The sequence below is a fragment of the Plecotus auritus genome (genome assembly GCF_963455305.1).
Source record: "Plecotus auritus genome assembly, chromosome: 3".
In the NCBI taxonomy this organism is placed as follows: domain Eukaryota; kingdom Metazoa; phylum Chordata; class Mammalia; order Chiroptera; family Vespertilionidae; genus Plecotus; species Plecotus auritus.
The window spans coordinates 158342771-158363056 of record NC_137772.1 but is presented as its reverse complement, the minus strand read 5'-3'; the positions used below and the strand labels follow the sequence as shown (position 1 = coordinate 158363056).

The window sequence follows — 20286 nt, the reverse complement described above, 5'->3', positions numbered from 1 at the left end:
CTGACTAATTTATTGAGCATAATATCCTCAAGGTCCATCCATGTTGTTGCAAATGGTGAGATTTCATTCTTTTTATGGCTGAGTAGTATTCCATTTTATATATGTTCCACAGCTTTTTTATTCACAATATATCCACTTGTCTGTTGATGGGCAATTGAATTACTGCCACATCTTGGCTATCATAAATAATGCTGCAATGAACATAGGGATGCATATATTCTTTCAAATTAGTAATTTGGGTGTTGTTTTTTTTTTTTTTTTAGATAAATCTCCAGAAGAGGAATCACTGGGTCATAGGGCAATTTCCTTTTTCTTTTTTTGAGAAAACTCCATACTGTTTTCCATAGTGACTGCAGCAATCTTCATTCCCACCAACAGGGCACTAATGTTCCCTTATCTCCACATCCTCGTCAGCACTTGTCATTTGTGCATTTATTGATGATGGCTATTCTGACAGGTGTGAGATGATATATCATTGTGGTTTTAATAGCATTTCTCTGATGGTTAGTGATGTTGAACATCTTTTCCTATGTCTATTGGCCTTCTGTATATCCTCTTTAGAGATGAGTCTATTCAGGTCCTCTGTCCAGTTTTAATTGGATTGTTTGTTTTTTTAGATGTTGAATAGTATTAATTCTATATAAAATTTGGATATTAACCCCTTATCAGATGTTCTCCAATTTAATAGGTTGTCTTTTTGTTTTGTTGATGGTTCCCTTGCTGTGCAAAACTTTTTAGTTTGGTGTAGTCCCATTTGTTTATTTTTTCTTTTGTTTCCCTTGCCAAAGGAGAAAGATCAGAAAAAATATTGCTAAGAGAAATGTTTGAGATTTTACTATGTGTTCTTCTAAGATTTTTGTGGTTTCAAGTCTTACATTTCAGTCTTTAATCCATTTTGAGTTTATTTTTGTACATGGTGTAAGAAGGGGGTCTGATTACATTTTTTTTTTGCATGTATCTGTCCAGTTTTCTCAACACCATTTATTGAAGACTATCTTTACCCCATTGTATGTTCTTGCCTCCTTTGTCAAATATTAATTGACCATATAGTCATGGATTAATTGTTGGGCTCTCTCTTGTGTACCATTGATCTACATGTCTGTTTTGATTACTATGGCCTCATAGTTTGATATCAGGTGGTGTGATATCCAACTTTGTTCTTCTTTCTCAATATTACTGAGGCTTTTCAGATTTTTTTATCGTTTTGTATTAATTTTCAGATTATTTGTTCTAGTTCTTTGAAATATGCCATTGGTATTTTGATAAGAATTGTGTTTGCTTATAGATTGTTTGGAGTGGTATGGACATTTTAATGACATTAATTCTTCCTATCTGTGAACACGATATATGCTTCCATTTATTCAATTTCTTTCTTCAGTGTATTACCATTTTTTTGAGGACAGGTCTTTTATCTCCTTGGTTAAATTAATTCCTAGGTATTTTATTTATTTTTTGATGCAGTATAAATGGTATTGCTCTTTTAGTTTCCCTTTCTGATAGTTCACTATCTACACTAATAAAAGAGAAATATGCAAATTGACTGTACCTCCGTGATGCCCACCAGCCAATCAGGAGTGAGTATGCAAACTAACCCAACAAAGATGGCGGGTTAATTTGCATATGCAAGCGTGGAGCAAAGACTGAAGGCTCTGGCCTGAGCAAAGACTGAAGACGAATGAAGACTAAAGACTGTAGAGGCTTGGCTTCTCTGCTGCGAAGGCCTGGGTCCCGGGTGCCTGAGGAAAACCGGTGCCAGCAGCCTGGGGAAGGAAGGCCTATTGCACGAATCTTCATGCAACGGGCCTCCAGTTGGTGTATAAAAATGCAAGCAATCTCTGAATATTAATTTTGTATCCTGCTACTTGACTGAATTTATTTATCAGTTCTACTAGTTTTTTAATGGAGGGTTCTCTAGATATTGTATATAGAGAACCTTAAGGACTCCATTAAAAACCTGCAATAATGACAGTTTTATCTTTTTCTTTCCAATTTGGATGCCTTTAATTTTTCTTCTTGTCTAATTGCTGTGGCTAGAACCTCCAGTACTATCCTATATAATAAAAGCCTAATATTCTAAGTGTCCAACTGTTTAACCAATCAGTTGCACGCTCGACCAGTCCCAATCAGCCGGACCCCAGCAGCAAGCTAACCAGACGGAGCATCTGCCCCCTGGTGATGCACGCTGATCACCAGGGGGCAGATGCTCCGACTGGTTAGCTTGCTGCTGGGGTCCGGCTGATTGGGACTGGTCGAGTCGGGCCAGACACGTCCTAGAGTCCTCCCACGGTCCCTCCCCGGCCATCCAACCTCTTGCGGTCCCTCCCTGATCGGCCCTGATGGCCCCAATCGGGACTGGGCGAGATGGGCTGGACACGCCCTGGATCCTTCCTGCGGTTCCTCCCTGGCCCCAATCATGCACTGGTGGGGTACCTCAGCCTGGCCTGCGCCCTCTCACAATCCGGGATCCCTCGGGGGATGTCAGAGAGCCGGTTTTGGCCCGATCCCTGCAGGCCAGGCCGAGGGAACCCACTGGTGCATGGAATTTATGCACCAGGCCTCTAGTATTGAATAAGAATGGTGAAAGCAGACATCCCTGTCTTGTTCCTGATTTTAAGGGAAACACTTTTAGTTTTTCCTTGTTGAGTATGGTGCTAGCTGTGGGTTTGTCATATAAGGCCTTTATTATGTTGAGGTATTTTCCCTCTGTCCCCACTTTTCTGAGACTTTTTATCACAAATCAGTGCTGGATTTTGTCAAATGGTTTTTCTGCATCTCTTGACATAATCATATGATTTTTATCACTCATTTTGTTTATGTGGTGTATCACATTAATTGCTTTGTAGTTATTGTAGCAACCTAGCATCCCAGGAAGAAATCTAACTTGGTCATGGTGTTGGATCTTTTTAGTGTATTGCTGGATTTGGTTTGCTAATATTTTGTTGAGGATTTTAGCATTTGTGTTCACCTTTGTAGTGTCTTTATCTGGTTTTGGAATTAGGATAATGCTGGCCTTGTAAAATGAGCTTGGGATTCCTCTCTTGAACTTTTGAAATAGTTTGAGAAGGATTGGTGTTAGTTCTTTTTTCAGTGTTTGGTAAAACTCCCCCGTGTGAAGCCAGCCATCAGGTCCAGGACTTTTGTTTGCTGGGAGTTTTTTTTTTTTTTTTTTTAATTCTTTGATTTCATTAGTTGTAATTGCTGTGTTCTGACTTTCTGATTTTTCTTTCTTTTTTTCTCTTTTTTAAATATATTTTATTAATTTTTTACAGAGAGGAAGGGAGAGGGATAGAGAGTTAGAAACATCGGTGAGAGAGAAACATCGATCAGCTGCCTCCTGCACACCCCCTACTGGGGATGTGCCCGCAACCAAAGAACATGCCCTTGACCGGAATCGAACCTGGGACCCTTCAGTACACAGGCCAACGCTCTATCCACTGAGCCAAACCGGTTAGGGCATGATTTTAGAATTTTTCTTGATTCAGTTTTGGAAGATTGTATGTTTCTAGGAATTTATCCACTTTTTTCCAGATTGTCCAATTTATTTGTAATATTTTCTTATAATCCTTTGTATTTCTGTGGTGTCAGTTGTTATTTTCCTTTCATTTCTGATTTTATTTATTTGGTCCTCTCTCTTTTTTCTTTATGAGTCTCTTTAAAGGTTTATCAATCTTGTTACTCTTTTCAAAGAACCAGCTCTTGGTTTCATTGCTCTTTTGTATTGTCTTTTTAGTCTCTATTTTGTTTATTTCCACTCTGATCTTTATTACTTCCTTCTACTCACTTTGGACTTTGTTTGTTGTTCCTTTTCTAGTTCTTTTAAGTGTACTAGTAAGTATAGATTGTTTATTTAAGATTTTTCTTGCTTCTTGAGGTGATCCTGTATTGCTATGAATTTTTCTCTTAGGTAGGACTGGTTTTGCTGTGTCCCATAGATTTTGGGTTGTTGTGTGTTCACATTCATTTGTTTCAAGGTAACTTTGGATTTCTTCCTTAATCTCATGGTTGACCCATTCATTTTTTATTGACATGTTATTTAGCTTCCATGTGTTTTTGTGTTTACCAGTTTTTTTCTTGTAGATTTCTGGTGTTATACCATTGTGGTCAGAAAAGATGCTTGATATGATTTCAACATTCTTAAATTTATTGAGACTTGTTTTGTATGCTAACATGTGGTCCATCCTAGAAAGCGTTCCCTGTGCACTTGAAAAGAATGTATATATCCTGCTGCTTTGGGGTGAAATGCTCTGAAAATAAATCCATCTGGTCTAGTGTATTGTTTAAGCCCACTGTTTTCTTGTTGATTTTTTGTTTGGCATCAATCCATAGATGCCAATGGGGTGTTAAAATTTTCTACTAAGACTGTATTACTATCAATCTGTCCCATAATAATGTTTTGTTGAATGGACTCATTTTGCCTGCTGATTTGCTGTCACCTCCCACCTCCAAGGAATAAGGATAAAGGGCTTTAATTAAACTAAGACAGTATTTACTAATATAAAATATTCAGCAAACTTGTTGCAATATTGATCCTCCCAAACAGTAGCTATCTTTTGTTCTTGAATGAACCCTAGTTACTTTCCTAAGTTGCTTTCTTAAAGGAGCATAGTAAGTCTATTTGTGTTTTTGCTGAGTAATGAACTTGGCACTGTGAGATGATGAGATCATATGGTTTCTCATCAAGTGTTACAGTATTAGCGCATATTATTAGGTCTTACATAACTCAGATGTGGTTTCCAAGTATTAGTCTGGTGGTCATAAATGCAGAATATCTAGTATCTTGCCTAGGAGTTTGTGGTTCACGAAGAGCAGTCAAAGATGTGGACGAAAACTCCACACTAAAATAAGTCTCCTTTTATGTTAGAAATTGACCACAACTGCCTGTTGTTCCAGTTATTTCAGTCTCTCACTCAATACTAAGCCTGTTTTTCAACCTTACTAAAGCTTCCTGTTCCTTTTTGCCTGCATTTTCTCCCATTTCATTAGGCTTCTTCTTCTATCCTGAACAGACCACTTTAATACCTCCCTCCCAACTCCGTGTTGCCAATATTCTTTCTTTAATTTTCTTATCCTCTTACCTTCACTCATCCTGGCCAGTTGAACTTTCTACCTTTTGGACTGCTGAGCACAGCTAGAAAAACAGCATAAACTTACTTTGTAGCCTCTCTGAGCTATCAGCACAGCCTACTTAATAATGTGGCAACCTTTCTTGGGTAAGTTCCTCAGTGAAATACCCTGTCATTCTCATTTTGTAAACTTGCCTTCTATTTTACAAAGGAAATTTAGGATGTTAATCTCCTTCAGCTTCTCTACTATGCTCCTTCCACATGTCCTTATCCTCTTCCCTTTCTCTTCACAGCATGAGGCATTCCTCCTCCTCTGGTCAGATGTCTCACTTTGGAACTCATCTTTAGTCTTCCCCTTTGTCTTGATCCATCCTTTATTTCCCTTCTCTTTCCCTCTTTCCTTCCTCCTCCTCCTCCTCCTCCTCCTCCTCCTCCTCCTCCTCCTCCTCCTCCTCCTCCTCCTTCTTCTCTCTCTCTCGATATGTGTGTGTGTGTGTGTGTGTGTGTGTGTGTGTGTGTGTATGTGTATATATATATATATATATATATATATATATATATATATATATATATATATATATATATAAATAATATATATAGTGTGTGTGTTTTTTTTACCCCCAGGAGCCTATGTTTGGTCATTTTTGGTCTGGGGAAATGGTTCAATCACTAGGTTTGGAAGTGTAGGTCTGGGAAGACTACAATTCCCAGAAAGCCCTATTGGAATAGTTCTTAACCAAAAGCAACTACCGTTTCCAGAAAGCCTTGAATTAGCCTCAGGATTGGCTTATATCCCAACCACCTGCCTGTGTCAAATACGGTTTGTGAAATCATATAGATAGTTTCCCAACTTTGACCAGATGTAGTACCTAAAAGGACCATACCCTAAATCTATCGAGGTTGTATATCTTGGCCTAATATTCATACTTCCACTGTCTGCTGGGCTATAACCCATGGAGTGCCTGACTATACTTGTGAAGTGTTTGGCAGAAAGATTACTTATTAGAATGTCACCAGAAAGTAATGACTCTGGGGTCACTGGGGACTTACCTGGATTCGTAGTACATGTGTTGTGGTAACATGTCTGGCATAAAGAGAAGAGACCCTGCCCCAGGTTTTCAAAAGGGGATATGAAACAGCTTGCTAGAACCAGCCAAGAGTAAAGGTGTCCTCCGTGTGTCCCCATTGCCCCTTTCCTTTTCTTTTTTTTATTTCAAATTATAACAAAGTTTATTTAGAAAGTTACAGAGGTAGTAGAAGTGAGCCAGATGGGCTGCAAAGGCTCAGGAGACAAGTTACAGGGGCTTTGAAGGGCCCTTGGAGCTTAGGGGAGACAAAGGCAAAGGCAAAGGCAAGGCTCCTGGGAGGAAGAATGGGAAGGGAAAGGCTCTGGAGAGGGAGAGCAAGTCCCCATTGCCTATCCCCATCTCCCTCTTCTTGCATGTTAGAGAAGCCAGGCCAAAATTGAGGCCCAGCCTTCTATCTAGAGTCCCAGAAACTAGAAAGCATCTGTAATTGGGAGAAGCTCACGCTGGCCAGATTGGAAATACAACCACTGTCAGGAGGTTCAGATACTCCACTAGTTAACTAAAACCTGGGGGGACTGGGGTGGAGACCACACCTGGACCCAGGTGTCCCTTGCCTTGGGTGCTCCCCCACAGCCACTACCACCTCCAAGGCCTGCTCTCCGGGGAAAATCTCCCCCTATATTTTAAAACCTTTCCTGACCTACTGATTACAAACCTGCATACATCTATGTCATCTTAAAACAGCAAATAACTCAAGTATCACATTTTCTTTCTCTTTTTAAAAAAATGTTTTTATTGGTTTTAGAGGGAGAGGGAGAGGAAGAGAGAGAGAAACATCAATGATGAGAGAGAATCATTGATTGGCTGCCTCCTGCACATCCCCTACTGGGGATCAAGCCTGCAACTCAGGCATGTGCCCTTGACTGGAATCGAACCCGGGACTCTTCAGTCTACAGGCCAATTCTCTATCCACTGAGCTAAACCATCTAGGGCTTCTCTTATATATATAATTTAATTTCAGAGGAAGGTTCATAGGTTGACACTCAACTACTGAGCCACACCAGCTGGGCCTTTTTCATCTTCTTAATATTTATGCCTGCCAGACATTCTTTACCTTTGTTTAGTACAGTTTATTCAGCGTACAAGAGACTTAGAGCACCTACTGTGTGCTAGATTTTGTGTTAGGCATGAGCAATGCAAAAAGGAATAAGGTTCATTGCTGCTGGAAGGAGCTCCTTATGTAGGGAAGAAGGTAGATAAGTAAACAGACAATCTACCACAGTTTCTACTAAGTAAACACTGAAAGATGCTGTGATACTGGGATGCCCAGGGTGTTTTGGGGGAAGGGTTACATAAGAAGTATAATTCGCCCAGTTGGGTGGAGTCAGAGAAGGCTTCCTGAACCCCACAGTACTCTGGGTTGTATCTTGAGAAAGAAAAGAAGCAGAAGGGTGTGAGAGAATAAGATACTCTGGGGAAACTGTTTAATATGCCTGGGTAGGGCTTGAAGCAGAGAGGAGAGGAGAGTTTAGTCTAGACCTGTAGTCAGGGACCAGACTGGGAAGAACCTCATGGCATAAGCTCTGAATTTTTTCCTGAATGTAGTAAAGAGCCACTGAAGAATTTTAAGCAAGTTTTCATCAAATTTATGTTTTTAATATTTTGTAGCTTCTTGTTGCTTTTTTCAAATATTGTCACATTTATTCTCTTTCCTTTGTGACATTTTGGATTTTTCCTTTGCTCATTTGGGGTGTTCTTAAACACTTCATGTCACCTATAACCTCTTATCTGTAACCTTCAGTGGAAAAGAAGGTTTAGATAGATACACTCTATCAGTTTTGTCAATATTCTGTTTTGGTTATTGCTTGAATTTTGAGTTTTCTTTCTTAGTGAACTATTCCAAATTTGGTTTTGTGTCAGATTTACCAATGAATTCTAGTTTGGTGGAGTACATAAAGAATACTACAATGAGTAATAAAAAATATCAGCCAAGTCAGAAGTCAAGCATCCTTTGTAAATTTATTAAAAAGGGACATGAAATTCCTGGTAAGCCATAAAAGATTAATTCCTTCAATGACTTATTTAAGTAGTGCTACATATGAGACCTGAAGTTGGTTTGCTTTTTAAGATAATTTAAAAATAGGCAGACCTTTGCAAATTAAACTGGAAATTTGAGATTCCTGCGACGTCTACCTCACAAAATTATCATTATCATTGAGCAAAATTCACCAGCTAGTTGTGTGAAATCTACCTCTAGCCATATACTTTCTTGGGCTTCATTTTCCTCATCAAAATAATTCAGGGCTTGTGTTAGATGATTTCTAAAACCTTTTTTATTTTATGATTTTTATATCCTACATCTAATAATTTTTTTCTAATTATCTTTCATGTAGTGCTCACATGGTCTTCTGAAAGAAGCCATGGGTAGCTGTTGTAGCTGTCCAGATAAAGACACTGTCCCAGATAACCATCGGAACAAGTTTAAGGTCAGTAAAACTGCTTGAATTATCTCTCTTATTGCGTACTTGGATATTCTTTTACTTCACTTAATATATCTTACTTTTTCACTTTTATCTCCAGATCCTTTATTTCCTTTTTTGTTCACTCTGCCTTTTCTCATTTTAGCAAATGATGATGATATTTTTTCACCGACAATGTGAAATCATCTTATACTTTCCCTTTGGTCCTCTGTATTTAATTAGCCACACAGTTCTGATATTACTTTCTTTAAAACACCATTTTGTAGGTTCCTCTTTAGTCCTCACCACCTCCAGTCATTGATTCATGCCTGGATAATTTCTTAACTGGACTCTACCTTGAGTCACCACTGTGATCCGTCCTGCAGTTGACATCAAATTACTCTTTCATCATTCTGAAATGTCTATGGTTTTCTGTTACCTAGAAGCTAAATGCTCCATTCCTTACTCATTCATTTCTTGTAGTCTGGCCTCAGTCTGCTATAAATCATAGCCTCTGGATCGTACTAACTTAGGTGTAGGTTATAACCCTGTTGCTTCATAGCTTTGTGATCTTGGATTGTCACTAAGTCTTTGATTTTTTACAGTATTACCTGCAGTTTAGGAGTGTTATGAGGATTAAGTGGGGAAAATACATGTACAACACTGTCTAGTTCCAGGGGTGTAGTAAATTCTCCCAAAGCAGTATCTGTTCTTCACAGTCTCTGGCCATTTTCTGAAACTCAGTATAAAGCCTTATCTTAACATGAACTTATTTCCCCAGTAGGAATGTGAGTTCCTTGGCAGATATGAACCAGGTATTATATTGCTACATAGTCCTACACACATTGGTTGGTGAATAAACTAACAAAGGAGTAAGTAACTGAACCAATCAGCAACAGTGTATTTTCCTGACAAATCGGTGAAATATGAGTATGACTGTCAAGTGAAAAGCATTAAGTTGGCACTAATTAACTTTCTCTTTTAGGTCATTAATGTGGATGATGATGGGAATGAGTTAGGTTCTGGCATAATGGAACTTACAGAGACAGAACTGATCTTATACACTCGCAAACGTGATTCGGTGAAATGGCACTACCTCTGCCTGAGACGCTATGGCTATGATTCAAATCTCTTCTCTTTTGAAAGTGGTCGACGATGTCAAACTGGACAAGGTAGGCAGAGCCTTTTTCTGCAAACCTTGTCACATTTGAAATACTAGTACTATTCTTTCAGTTATTCTATACACAGTGCTTAATATTTTATTTTCTTCTGATAGAAAAAAAATTACCTAAATAAGTGCCTCATTAAGAAAAGAGATATAGTAGTCATTTAGCACCTTTTCTGTGTCCAGAATTTTGACTCATATTAGCTTTAAGATTTTCTGTAAATGATTAGTCCCAGCCCAGTAAACAGGGTTGTGTGTTTTCACTGTTACAACTTGTTGGGGAAAGAAACTAAATTTTGGAGTCCAACAGTGCAAGTTTGATTATTTTGCTACCTGCAATTTGAAAGGCCGTGGGCAAGTTACCTCTCTTTTTCTCTATCAGAGGCGAATGATAATCCTTGCCTTACAGAACTATTATAATGATTAAACATAACAGAGCCACGGCCTGTCAAATGGTAAAGGATCACCTTGGTAATGGTGAGTTGGGCTCCCCCTGCTGTTAAGAAGCAAACAGAAGCAAGTGTGAAAATCTTATTTTTATCTGCCTTATTTTGGGCCATCTCCCTTAGACAAATGAAAATTATTCTGTGAACTTTCTTTTGGGTTTATGTTTTGAAACAGGGAATTTCAATAATTTATCAGACATTTATTTAAATGGCCTTTCTTGCTATTGGTACACAGAATGCTTATTTTATAATTTTATTCTTTAATCGGTGCTCCTGTATCTTTTTAAAAGATGTGGTAACCATTGTTCCCTTCTGGTTTATATTTGTAGGAATCTTTGCCTTTAAGTGTGCCCGTGCAGAAGAATTATTTAACATGTTGCAAGAGATAATGCAAAATAACAGTATAAATGTGGTGGAAGAACCAGTTGTTGAAAGGAATAATCATCAGACAGAATTGGAAGTCCCCAGAACACCTCGAACACCTACAAGTAAATACCCATTTTCCTTCTTGTATTTTGATTAGCAGCCATTTATAGACTGTGGATATTTAATCTATAAAATGTTAGAAATGTAAGAGTAATGGTTGTCAGTTTTAAAAAGCTATTGGTTATATTATAAATGTATTTAACATTTTAAATATAATAACATTAACTGTTCCATAGTATCTAAAATGTGAATAGAATGTTGACATGGAGGTTGATGCTCAACCACTGAGCAACACCGGCCAGGCCTCTCTTTTCCTTTTTATTAGTTATATACTTATCATTATCTAAATAATAAGTCTGGTTTCTGCTTTATTTGCCAGAAACACCTTCCTTAAACCTGTCAGTGCAGATTGGATTCTCATTCATTTTTATTTTCTCTCCCCTGCCTCTGTATCCTGCTTTTCTTCTTAAACCAATATACAAACAAAAACTCAGCTCCAGGGTTTGCTGCTCAGAACTTACCTAATGGATATCCCCGATATCCCTCATTTGGAGATGCTTCATCCCACCCTTCAAGCAGGCACCCTTCTGTGGGAAGTGCTCGCTTGCCTTCAGTGGGAGAAGAATCCACACATCCTTTGCTTGTGGCTGAGGAACAGGTAAGCACGTGCTACTGTCTAACTTGTGTGGAGTTGAAGATTTTAGTTTTAATGTTTGTGTATGACTTTTGTAATGAAGAATCAGAGGAAATATATGTTTGTTGAAATCTGCTGAAATATGTGCAGGTGTTGAGGGAAACTTAGCATTAGAGTAGTTTGTGGGTTCACAGGAGAGGTGCATCTACAGATAAAGACAGACATAACAGTGGCCAGTTCCCATTATAATAACCTCCAGTCAATTCAGAATTTATGCTACTGTTTATATTACAGCGTTTATAGTTAGTGGACTACTAGCAGGAAGGTAGATTTTGTTATCGATGTTTTTATAGAGCTATGTAATATTCCTGATTATTCTGTTTTTCATTTGAGGAATGAAGTATCTGGTTAAACATTATCTATGTATTAGTTAGTTATATAATTATCTTTTGTAAATCACATTGTCATTTATCATTAAGAAATTTTTATTGTTTTAAAATTCATTTTTGTGTTCTTTACACAGAACATGAGTTCTTACATTATTTACTACTAGAGGCCCGATGCACAAAATTCGTGCACGGGGGTGTGTGTCCCTCAGCCCAGCCTGCACCCTCTCCAATCTGGGACCCTTCGAGGGATGTCCGACTGCCCGTTTAGGCCCGATCCTACCAGGATCGGGCCTAAACGGGCAGTCGGACATCCCTCTCACAATCCAGGACTGCTGGCTCCCAACTGCTCGCCTGCCTGTCTTCTTGATTGCCCCTAACCACTTCTGCCTGCCAGCCTGATCACTCCCTAACCACTCCCCTGCCAGCCTGATTGATGCCTAATTGCTCCCCTGCCAGCCTGTTTTCCCCTAACTGCCCTCCCCTGCAGGCCTAGTCACCCCTAACTGCCCTCCCCTGCAGGCCTGGTCCCCCCCAACTGCTCTCCCCTGTAGGCCTGGGTACCACCCCAAATGCCCTTCTCTGCAGGCCTGGGTCCCCCCAACTGACCTTCCCTGCAGGCCCGGTCGCCCCCAACTTCCCTCCTCTGCCGGCCTGGTAACCTCTAACTGCCCTCCCCTGCAGGCTTGATCGCCCCCAACTGCCCTCCCTTGCTGGTCTGGTCCCTCCCAACTGCCCTCCCCTGCTGGCTATCTTGTGGTGGCCATCTTGTGTCCACATGGGGGCAGTCATCTTTGACCACATGGGGGAAGCCATCTTGTGTGTTGGAGTGACAGTCAACTTGCATATTACTCTTTTATTAGATAGCATAGAGACCTGGTGCCCGGGTGGGGGCCGGCTGGTTGCCGTGAAGTGTGTCCCGGATCAGGGTGGGGGTTCCCTTGGGGAGTGGGGAGGTCTGGGCAAGGGGCCTGTGGTGGTTTGCAGGCTGGCCATGCCCCGCGACCCAAGTGGAGGCCCTGGTATCTGGGATTTATTTATCTTCTATAATTGAAACTTTGTAGCCTTAAGCAGAGGCCAAGGCAGGCCAGGGTGTGTGGAAAGCTTGGCTTCCTCCATTGCTGGGGAAACCCAAGCCTCCTGCTCTCTCCATGGCTGCAGCCATCTTGATGGGGTTAATTTGCATACTCACTCCTGATTGGCCGGTGGGCGTGGCTTGCGGGTGTAGCAGAGGTACAGTCAATTTGCATACTACTCTTATTAGATAGGATAATTACATTTCTCTCAATTTTGCATTTTATTTTTAAGGTTTTCAGATTTTATGTATAGGCTACTAAATGTTTTTTATATTGTCTCTCCAAATACCATTGAGCTTTTCATTATAATTTTAGTGATTATTTCTTAATAGGTAGTATTTATTTTATGTCCATGCATTTTACAGAAGTCTTATTAAATCTAGTAGGGTTTATTTCTTTATATAGTCAAATCATTGGTAAATAATGATAAATTGTCTTTTCCTTTTTTAAAAAAATATAATTTTTTGATTTAGAGAGAAAGATAGGAGAGGGAGAGAGAGATAGGAACATCAATGATGAGAGAGAATCTTTGATTGGATGTCTCCTGCACATCGCCACTGGGGTTCAAGTCTGCAACCTGGGCATATGCCCTAACTAGGAATCGAACTGTGACCTCCTGGTGTTCATAGGTCAATGCTCAACCACTGAGCTACACTGGCTAGTCCTGTCTTTCCTTTTTAATATTTATTTATGAATCATGAAAATTTCTAGATACCACCAAAATGCTAATCCCTATTTGTTCCTGATGTTTTTGTGTTTTTATAGAATGCTTTTTTTTTTATGTTTCACTATCAAGTATAATGTTTCATGTTAGAGTAGTTATTTTATCAAATTAGGAAAGTACATTTATACACCCCCCCTTTTTTTTTTTTAATATATTTTATTGATTTTTTACAGAGAGGAAGGAAGAGGGATAGAGAGTTAGAAACATCGATGAGAGAGAAACATCAATCAGCTGCCTCTTGCACACCTCCTACCGGGGATGTGCCCACAACCAAGTTACGTGCCCTTGACCGGAATCGAACCTGGGACCTTTCAGTCCGCAGGCTGACGCTCTATCCACTGAGCCAAACCGGTTTTGGCTATACACCCCTTTTTATTAGTAAAAAACAGGTGCAGAAGTTTCAAAGAAAAAGTATTGTTTAGACAGAAAGTTAATAAAATTAACTGATAAGATCAGACATATTTTATATATTTACTAGAGGCCCAGTGCACAAAATTCGTGCACTGGGGGGGGGGGGGGGTGTGTGTCCCTCAGCCCAGCCTGTACCCTCTCCAGTCTTGGACCCCTTGAGGGATGTCTGGGTGGTCGGACATCCCACTCACAATCCAGGACTTCTGGCTCCCAGCTGCTTGCCTTCCTCTGCCTGATTGCCCCTAACGGCTTCTGCCTGCCAGCCTGATCACCCCTTAACCACTCCCTGCCAGCCTGATCGACGCCTGACTGCTCCCCGGCAGGCCCTATTGCCCCTAACTGCCCTTCCCTGTCGGCCTGGTCACCCCTAACTGCCCTCCCCTGCCAGTCTGGTCACCCCTAACTGCCCTCCCCTGCAGGCCTGGTCGCCTCCAACTGCTCTCCCCTGCTGGCCCAGTCACCCCTAACTGCCCTCCCCTGCTGGCCTGCCCCCCCCCCAACTGCCCTCCCCTGCAGGCCTGGTCCCCCCACAACTGCCCTCCCCTGCAGGCCTGGTCCCCCCCAACTGCCCTCCCTTGCTGGCCTGGTCCCCCCCAAATGCTCTCCCCTGCAGGCATGCCCCGCCCCAACTGCCCTCCTCTGCAGTACTGGTGCCCCCTAACTGCTCTCCCCTGCTGACCTGGTCTCCCCCTACTGCCCTCCTCTGCCAGCTCGGTCACCCCTAACTGCCCTTCCTGCTTGCCTGATCGCCCCCAACTGCCCTCCCCTGCAGCCTGGTCCCCCCAACTGTCCTCCCCTGCAGGCCTGGTCCCCCCAACTGCCCTCTTCTGCTGACCTGGTCTCCCCCAACTGCCCTCCCCTGCAGGCCTGGGTTCCCCCCAACTGCCCTCCCTGCTTGCCTGATCGCCCACAACTGCCCTCTCCTGCAGGCCTGGTCCCCCCCCCCCACTGCCCTCCCCTGCAGGCCTGGGTCCCCCCCAACTGCCCTCCCTTGCTGGCCCGGTCTCCCCCAACTGCCCTCCTCTGCCGGCCCGGTCACCCCTAACTGCCCTCCCTGCTTGCCTGATCGCCCACAACTGCCCTCTCCTGCAGGCCTGGGTCCCCCCAACTGCCCTCCCCTGCAGGCCTGGTACCCCCAACTGCCCTCCCCTGTAGGCCTGGGTCCCCCCCAACTGCCCTCCCTTGCTGGCCTGGTCTCCCCCAACTGCCCTCCTCTGCTGGCCCGGTCACCCCTAACTGCCCTCCCTGCTGGCCTCCCCCAACTGCCCTCCTCTGCTGGCCTGGTCACCCCTAACTGCCCACAACTGCCCTCCCCTGCAGGCCATCTTGTGGTGGCCATCTTATGTCTTGAAGTGAAAGTCAATTTGCATATTACTCTTTTATTAGATAGGATTTTTAAAAATATATATTTTTATTGATTTCAGAGAAGAAGGGAGAGACAAACATCAGTGATGAACGCTCCCCCCCCACCCCCCCCCCCCCACCCCCCGCATTGCGGATTGAGCCTGCAATCCGGGCATGTGCCCTGACTGGGAATCAAACTGTGACCTCCTAGTTCATAGGTCGATGCTCAACCACTGAGCCACACCCTGGCTGGGTATTTTTATTGTTTTCAGCAAGTTACTGATTCACTTTCTTGTTTTAGGTACATACCTATGTCAATACTACAGGTGTGCAAGAAGAGCGGAAAAATTGTGCAGCTGTGCATGTCCCGTTGGAGGCGAGAATTTCTAATGCTGAAAGCAACACTCCAAAAGAAGAACCAAGTAGTATTGAGGACAGGGACCCTCAGATTCTTCTTGAACCTGAAGTAGTTAGATTTGTCTTAGGACCAACTCCTGTTCAAAAGCAATTAATGGAAAAAGAGAAACTGGAGAAAATTGGAAGAGATCAAGTCGGCGGAAGTGGTGCAAACAACACAGAATGGGACACTGGATATGACAGTGATGAACGAAGAGATGCACCCTCTGTTAACAAGCTAGTGTATGAAAATATAAATGGGTTATCTATCCCTAGTGCCTCAGGGGTCCGGAGAGGTCGTCTGACATCTACCAGTACCTCAGATACCCAAAATATCAACAACTCAGCTCAGAGAAGAACTGCATTATTAAACTATGAAAATTTACCATCTTTGCCTCCTGTTTGGGAAGCCCGCAAACTAAGTAGGGATGAAGATGACAATTTAGGACCAAAGACCCCATCTCTAAATGGCTACCATAATAATCTAGATCCAATGCATAACTATGTAAATACAGAGAATGTAACAGTGCCAGCAAGTGCTCACAAAATAGAATATTCAAGGCGTCGGGATTGTATACCGACAGTCTTTAACTTTGATATCAGACGCCCAAGTTTAGAACACAGGCAGCTCAATTACATACAGGTTGACTTGGAAGGGGGCAGTGACTCCGACAACCCTCAGACTCCAAAAACTCCTACAACTCCTCTTCCACAGACCCCTACCAGGCGCACAGAGCTGTATGCTGTGATAGACATCGAGAAAACTGCTGCTATGTCAAATTTGCAGAAAGCACTACCACGAGATGATGGTACATCTAGGAAAACTAGACATAATAGTACTGATCTGCCTATGTGAGCCTGGAAAGCATTACATTGTTTGCACCTTTGTGAACTTAAAAAAAATGAAGATGCAAGTACTTCATTTTCATTTCTAAACACTAACTCCTTTTATAGACTGATAATTTTTTTTAATATTTCATGTGCTTCTTTAACTAAAGGGAATTAATGTAGAGCAGGTACTCATTAAAGAACACTAATTTCATTATATACAACTCATTACTGTACAGCAGCACTCCTATTTTCACAGTGCCTATTTAAAATGAGAGTTGGAGTGAGTGACATGCTGGTTGACTTTTATCAATATTCTGGACTTAGGCATATCATTCATGCCTAAGTCATGGTTGGCATTTCAAACATTTTATAAAGCCTCTTGATAATGTGCATTGCTAACAGATAACTCTAGGCTTTGAAAGTAATATTTGTAGATTCACTGTTCATGGTATGTGGTGTTCAGCATGTAACATGAAGAATCCTTTATTTCATTAATTGTAGGCTTTTTGACTTGAGCCAAACCATATGTAAAGGAAATAGAAGTACCACACTCCTTATATACCCGTCAGCTCCTTTGCCTTCATCTTACTAGAAAGAGTCCTGTGTCCGTGAATATGGTTTGCTATTGGTGTGTTGAAAGGCAGGGAAGGAGACAATACTTTGTTTATTCATCTCATGATGTCATTGGAAGGGCATGCCCAGATATCTTAATCAGAATTACAGTAGGCTCAAGAATCAGTCTCAGGTCACTATATCCAAAAGCATTTGAAAATCTGAACCATGATCTTTTGAAAGTGTCTCTCCTATGGATTATTAACAATAACATTGTTCTGGTGTGCCATTAGATTGCCACTCACCTTCAGTTTTTCTCCTTTGGTGTTTGGGATGGTGTATTTTGTTGCTTAATGTCTTTTTCAATTTAAAATGTTTGAGTTTGTATATAGTTTTTAAATTGGATTATGTGTTTATTGTTGTTTAGTTTGCATTTTTGTCAAATTGTGGTTTTGAAGGTTCATTTAGAACTTACTGTTATTCTATAACAGGGTTGCCCTTGTCCAGTATTTATTTATATGCTGTTTACTTTTCAAGTTGTTGATAAAAACATTCTCTCAGTTTTAAATTTTACTTGTGTCCATAGGTGATCTTTTTAGCAGCTGAGAAAAAAAAAAAGGAAGTTACTTTTAACAAGCGAAGTTCCCGAAAGGTACTGTGTTTTCTCGTGGGCACTCTCCCCAGCACTTTAGCAGTGATTCCCTCAAAGTCACACGGCTGCAGTTATACTTTGCCCATTGCAGTGCTCCTCAGCTCTGCTGTCCTTTCACTCGTAGCTGGATCTTTGATTATCCCTGATTTCAATGGAATGCTAAGATTATTGCCAGCATAGCAAGTACAGTGGAAGTCGTGTAGCAATGAGATTGTCATAATTTAGGATTTAAAATGAATTAAAGCTTATATAAACTGACGAGAGGTCATATGTCCAACTCTTGGAAATCAAGAATGTCCCAGTTTCCCAAACACTAGAGAAGACAAGAGAAGGTAGAGTGAAAAGAAGGTTAGGTAACCTTGCAAAATATTTTACCGTTTTCTCTAAATATGAGGAAGTTTGAGATTATGATCTGTATCTACCAGATGTAACTAAGGTTAAGTTAGCATGAAAAAGTTTCAGTCATATAGCATCCAACCTGTTCAATAAAAAACCAATTATAGGACAGTGAATGGATTAGGAAAATTATTAGAATGGGACCATTATAAAGAAAATAAATTATTAAAGGTGTCTATTATTTTCAGTGCCATTGGTTTATGTGCATAGCAGAATTTCTTCTCTTTTTTTCTGTGAACTTGGTGCTTACTAAAGTGTTCACTGTTCTCTAAAAAGAGAGCAGTGGTATAGGTGTGCAGTTTCCATTTTTAATATATTGTTGCATTTATGTTTTCTTCTGAGTAGTTTGCTAATCGTGCCAAATTTATGTGATTTTTGTAATGTGGAATAAGAATTGTGATGCAATTAGTACACATGGTTTTCTCTGAAATAAGCAGTCGAGACAGAACATTAACCTCCAAATGGAAGGGCTGACCTATTTATTCATTTTGGAGGTTGGATACTTTATTTTCTTTTTCTCATCCTTTTCATTTTCCCTTCCAGATTCTAATTAGTTTTTATATTTTTTAGGTAACTCCAATGTAATCATTGCAGTTTATGCTTTAATACTGTGTGCTTTAAAAATGAAAATGGGACCAATTTGTCTGCTAAGAATTTGATTTTAGGTACTATGAGTATTAGGAAGATGTACACATAAAACTGGTGTTATTTTCTAGTCGTCTCTGGAAATCACCTGTGTTCCTATTTAATAAAAAGTAATGTAGAACACTCCTTTTCCTTTGCAGTAGTCTGGTAATGGGCATTAAGCTCTATCCTGGAAGAATGTACCTATTACTAGGTGCATTTTAGAATGAGATATTTTATTGGGATATAATTGTGGCCATATGTTTCAGATTTTCTGAGACAGACCTAATTTTAGATATTCTGTTATGTTGCTAGACTATGTGATCCTACTTTTCAGTTTTGGAAATATAATAATTATTCATATATTTTCCTAAATAGAATCCTCTTTTATCATTATAGATCATAACAGCTTTTATCCCAGACCAGGGTTGGAAACAGATATGGATATTGACTGTGTTTTTTCTTAGTGCGTTTTACTTCCCAGTTTCATCTTTCTTTAAAAATGAAATTATGGTGCCTTCTCTCCCTCCAGGAAGACTGGCAAATAGTTCTTTTATTTACTGCTGCTGTGGAGTGATGAGATATGCACTTTAGAAGATTCAGCAAAAAACTTTTCACTTCCCAGTATATCCAGAATAGATCACATTTGGGACTTAAGAAAATTTGCCAAGCAATCTTTGTTTTTATAGTTATTATGTTAACTCCACAGTTCAATGTTATAAGTCAAGCTAGTGTTTATCACCCCCGCCCCCAAAGAAATCTGTGGCACAACATATAAAAATGTACCTCAATAATGTTCTATTAAAAATGGGACAGGGGCCTTATGTTTTCATAATTTCTCAATAATGTGCCACCATATTTTTGCCTCAAGGTAAAAGTTTTAACAAGCTAAAAAGTACTTCCCACTTCCCCCTGTGCTATTCCTAACCCCCAATGCCCAAGTGTTTTGTGCAATGTGTAGTATGTGTAAATATATATGTATATGTATACATATACATATATTTATCTTTGAAATAGACATACCATCAGAGACAACATTCAGAAGTAACTGATGTATTGGCATCTCATTCATATTTCTGATATGTGAGGTATATGGTACTAATTACCTTTTCCCTGATGTTTGCCAAATTTGAATAAAGGCATTGGTACGAAATTCCAGAATGTATACAAAATGTTTTTGGCTTGAAAAATGAACAACTATTTTATTACATACCACAATATACTCTGCCCAAACCAGCACCATATCTATCTTTCCTGTTCTTTATATCCCTATTCCCCATTCCTACTTTCTCAGTTTTTGGGGGTATAACACAATTCTTTTGTAGCATCATTATGATTGCAATTCTATGATGGACTGGTTATTAATAGTACAGTAGTCACCGGTGTGCCACATTTGCATTAGTAAATGCAAAATATACATTTTATAAAGGACAAATTTTGTGTTATGTTTTTATTTTCATTACATTGTATAATACTGTAAGATTATTGTATGTCCTAATTTGCATTATAAATGTTTTTTTCCTACATAAAGGCATAAATATAGCAACTTTGTATAAAGGTAGCTTATTAGATTTTTAATTTTTTTCTTTTATATAAAATTGTTTAACAGTGGGACTACCATTGCCAAATTGTATATGAAATATGAATTTTACCCCCTATGGTTAATTTCTTTT

General features: G+C 40.3%; 2 protein-coding genes across 5 annotated transcripts in view; both read left to right on the top strand.

Moving 5' to 3' along the window:
- FRS2 (fibroblast growth factor receptor substrate 2) overlaps positions 1 to 16414 on the top strand; it is a gene marked incomplete at its 3' end in the record, with an annotated part of 50992 nt that extends 34578 nt beyond the window's left edge. For all 3 annotated transcript variants that reach the window (XM_080662861.1, XM_080662860.1, XM_080662862.1), the window contains 5 exons: positions 8485 to 8577; positions 9536 to 9722; positions 10491 to 10649; positions 11082 to 11245; positions 15464 to 16414. In XM_080662861.1, the coding sequence (XP_080518987.1) occupies positions 8485 to 8577; positions 9536 to 9722; positions 10491 to 10649; positions 11082 to 11245; positions 15464 to 16414 (1554 nt within the window). The remainder of the gene's footprint in view (positions 1 to 8484; positions 8578 to 9535; positions 9723 to 10490; positions 10650 to 11081; positions 11246 to 15463) is intronic.
- Positions 15756 to 20286, top strand: part of CCT2 (chaperonin containing TCP1 subunit 2) — a 30313-nt gene continuing 25782 nt past the window's right edge. The window contains exons 1-2 of one of the 2 annotated variants that reach the window (XM_080662864.1): positions 15756 to 16468; positions 17528 to 17593. The gene's annotated coding sequence lies outside the window, so the exon portion shown is untranslated. The remainder of the gene's footprint in view (positions 16469 to 17527; positions 17594 to 20286) is intronic. The other variant, XM_080662865.1, reaches the window with a different exon arrangement.